The sequence below is a fragment of the Meleagris gallopavo genome, chromosome 29 (assembly GCF_000146605.3).
Source record: "Meleagris gallopavo isolate NT-WF06-2002-E0010 breed Aviagen turkey brand Nicholas breeding stock chromosome 29, Turkey_5.1, whole genome shotgun sequence".
In the NCBI taxonomy this organism is placed as follows: Eukaryota; Metazoa; Chordata; class Aves; order Galliformes; family Phasianidae; genus Meleagris; species Meleagris gallopavo.
In genome coordinates this window covers 150596-154433 of record NC_015039.2, presented here as the reverse complement: position 1 = coordinate 154433, position 3838 = coordinate 150596, and the positions used below count along the sequence as shown (strand labels likewise).

Genomic DNA, 3838 nt, shown 5'->3' with positions numbered 1-3838 from the left:
TTTTTTCTTTCTTTTAAAAAAAAGGTGTCTCACATTGCAAAAGTATCTTTCCTCTAGTCTGTACATCCACTGACCATTTACATTTCGGTTGCAATATGAAGCAATGAGGTGTTTTTGAGCTCATCAATGTGGTGACAGGAAGCAGCAGGATGCTAATTTAATTTGGCAGTAATAAAATGAGGTTTCTTTTCTCACGCAGAGAGAGTGGGGTGTAAAAACATGACTTTTGTTTGCAGCTGCCACTTACTCACCAGGACAGCATGGTGTGCAGCCCTGCCTCCCACCTTCCAGCTCCATTTTGCCACCTGCTTTCTGCAAAGCTTTCAGGGCTGGGACACACTCTCCTTCTAGGTGTTCTGGACCCATTTTGGGCACTGATGATGAGAAGGGTCCATAATGGCATCACCTGAAGCGCTGTGAGGTCAGGAGGTGTCACCAAAATCTGGAAATTGAATCTCACCAACCTGAATGCCAGGTTAGAAAGCCAACATTACTTTATTGCAGTACTGGGTGAACATGGGTTGCTCCACCTAATGTGCATACACAGGAGCTGAAGCACAAAGAACTGTATTATATTCAGCATGTCTGAATACTCACACAAAGTGCCTACCTGTTCTGAGAATTGCTGCATATATTAAAATCTCATACCATGCACGCTCTGTGTTAACATGGCAGTCTTGCAAGTCTTTGTTAGTTGTGAGGTTCCACTGGGAGGTGCTAGCTGGCCAAAAGGTCGTGTGCTAAGTAGGTCAGTTGCTGTGTTTGGTCAAGAAATTGTTTACAAAAATAACTGGCTGCTGACTAAGTACCTAATTAACACACTGGCCTTACTCTTGTGCCTACATCAGACACGTCTAACTCATGGCAGTAGAGGCTGCACCTTCCCACTAATATCCATTACATTCATTGCCATGTGGCAGATGGCAGTGGAGACACAAGTTAACAAAATGGCACCTGACACTGACATGTGCATGAAGCAAAGATGTGGAATTGAACTCCTCCACGCAAAAAAAATGGCACCCACTGATATGCACGCACGCTTGCTGAACATTAAAGGAGACCAAACAGTGGATGTGAGCACAGTGAGGCATTGGGTGGTACGTTTCATTGAACCACAGAATCACCAAGGCTGGAAAAGATTTCCAAGATCATCTAGGTCAACTGGCCACCTACCATCAATATTTTCTCACTGAATCATGTCCCTCAGTACAACATCTAATGTTTCTTGAACAGCTCCAGGGATGGTGACTCCACCACCTCCCCGGGCAGCCCATTCCAGCGCCTGACCACTTTTTCAGAGAAGAAATTTTTCCTAATGTCCAACCTGAATCTTGCCAGGTGTAACTCGAAGCCATTCCCTCTCATCCTATTGCTAGTTATGTGGGAGGAGACACTAACCCCCACCTCACCGTAACCTCCTTTCTCTAGACTAAACAATCCCAGCACCCTGAACCACTCCACACAAGACTTGTGCTCCAGCCCCCTCATAATTCTGCTGCCTTTCTCTGGACATGCTCCAGGGCATAAATGTGATTCTTGTAGTGAGGGGCCCAGAACAGAACACAGCACTTGAGATGCTGCTTCATCACAGCTGAGAATAGAGGAATAATTGCTTACTTCTCTACTCCTGCTGGCAACACTATGTCTGATACAAGCAATGCAATTTGTAATATGATTGTTTACATCGAAAGCAATGGTGACAGTAAGAGCATGTCACCTCTGCTGGCACAGATTTTTGAGGAGCACACATGCATTGTGTTCTTTACTGGTGAAAATCCACCAGTAAAGAATGTAATCCGCAACAGCACTGATTATGTCAAAAATTAGTTTCTTTCTTTTTTACATAGCTGTGAATGTGCACTATTAATCTGCGTTATTGTGCTCCCTGTAGCCACCGTAGTTTCTGTAGAAATAAATAAGAGGCAATACTTTTGGTGCAAGCTATGTATATGTGGCCCAGGCAAGGCAAAAGGTGGGCCACCAGATACCAATCCTAGCATGATGCTGAGGCTCCGCTTTTTGGCTCCTGCTAATGTAGGAAAAGCAGACAGAACGTCAGCATCCCAAACGCTCTGAATAACCTGCAGCAGCAAATGCAGTTCATGGACACAAAATATCTGGAAAACACTACAGAAGATGCAGATTTCCCTCTGCTCGATTCACAGCATCAGCTCGGTCACACAGAGACAGAACCAGCCTGCAACACCCCCTGCCAGCTCACAGCGTGCCCGTCCTGCTTCGTCTGCTTTGGGATTCGGGACAGGACGAGGAGGGGCAGAGCAGCAGGGCGGGGTAGGCCGGACCGGGCCCAGCCCGCAGCGCCGAGAGACTGTCTTCCCCTGCCACCCGCCGACCCCGCCTCGAGCCTCACCCAAATCATCTTCTACCTCCATAGTGGGGAAGGGCTGCGGTACCGGGCCGGGAAGGCCTTCAGGGCGTAGAGAGAAAAGCGGAGCGGAGTCAAACGGCACCGCCTCGCCCCAGCGCCTCAGCCAGAAACCACCTGCTGTGCTGCCACTTATCCCCCTCTGCGCATGCGCGGCGTCTCCTAGCAACCACTTATCCCTCTGCGCATGCGCAGTCTCATAGCAGCCACTTCTCCCCTCTGCGCATGCGCAGCGTCTCCTAGCAAACACTTCTCTCTGCGCATGCGTAGTGTCCCCTAGCAACAATGCCCTCTGCGCCTGCGCGGTGGTGTCAATAATTTGAGTTCTAGGCAATTAATGGGAAGTATTGAAGGTAAGAGATCGGCATGGCTGAACCAGAACCTGCTGATCAAACTAGAAAACAAAACGAAAATGCACAGGCAGTGGAAGTGGGGTTGGGTATTGTGGGAGGTATATAGAGATAGGATCACAAATGCTAAGGCCCAGCTGGACCTGAATCTGGCCAGAACCAGAAAGAATAAGAAAAGCTTCTGTAGGTGCATTAACTGGAAAAGGAAAGTCCAGGAGGGTGTTCTGCACCTAGTGATAAATACAGGCAGGCTGGTAACAACAGATAAGGAGATAGCTGAGGCACTCAACTTTTTTGCCTTGGTCTTTGCTAGTGACTGCTCTACAAACAGCCTTTGCTACTGGGTGGTTTGGAGGTAGGAACTGGGGCAGCAGTGTCCCTCCTGCAAAGATCAGGTTTGCAACCACCTGAGAAAGCTGAGCATCCACAAGTCTATGGGTCCTGATGATATATATCCCTGAGGGAATTGGCCAGCGTAGTAGCCAAGCCACTGTCAATGATATTTGAAAAGTCCTGGCGGTCAGGTGAAATCCCTAGTGGAAGAAAGGGAATATCATATCCATTTTTAGGAGGACTAATGACCCACACGGCTGACCTGTCAGCCTCATCTCCGTACTGCAGGAGATGATAGAGCAGATCCTATTGGCATCTGTGCTAAGGCACACAGAAGAGAGGGAAGTGATACAGAAGAACCAGCATGACTTTGCCAAGGACAGGTCTTGCCTGATCAACCTTGTGGCTTGTTATGATCTCGTAACTGTCAGTGATCAAGGGAAGAACGACTGGTGTCATCTGTTTGGACTTCAGCAAGACCTTTGACGTGGTTTCCTCACAACATCCTAATCTCTAATTTGGAAAGATATTGATTTGACAGGTGAACTGTTCATTGGATGAAGATCTGGTTGCAAGATTGTACCTAGAGAGTGGTAATCAATGGTTCAGTATCCAGATAGAGATCAGTGACAAATGGTGTCCCTCAGGGATCAGTAAAGGGACAGATGCTCTTTGATATCTTCATCAATTACATCGATGGTGTGGTTGAACACAATCTCAGCAAATCTGTGGATGTCACCAACTTGTGTGATGCCTTTCCAGGTAAAAA

At 47.5% G+C, this 3838-nt stretch overlaps 1 protein-coding gene across 2 annotated transcripts in view; it reads right to left on the bottom strand.

Annotated features, from left to right (window-relative positions):
- The window catches only part of LOC100548520 (gametocyte-specific factor 1-like), an 11323-nt gene extending 8768 nt beyond the window's left edge, over window positions 1-2555 (bottom strand). For both annotated transcript variants that reach the window (XM_010724429.3, XM_010724430.3), the window contains exon 1: window positions 2372-2555. In XM_010724429.3, coding sequence (XP_010722731.1) covers window positions 2372-2393 — 22 coding nt within the window. In that variant the 5' untranslated portion in view covers window positions 2394-2555. The remainder of the gene's footprint in view (window positions 1-2371) is intronic.
- Between the last annotated feature and the right edge of the window lie 1283 nt (window positions 2556-3838).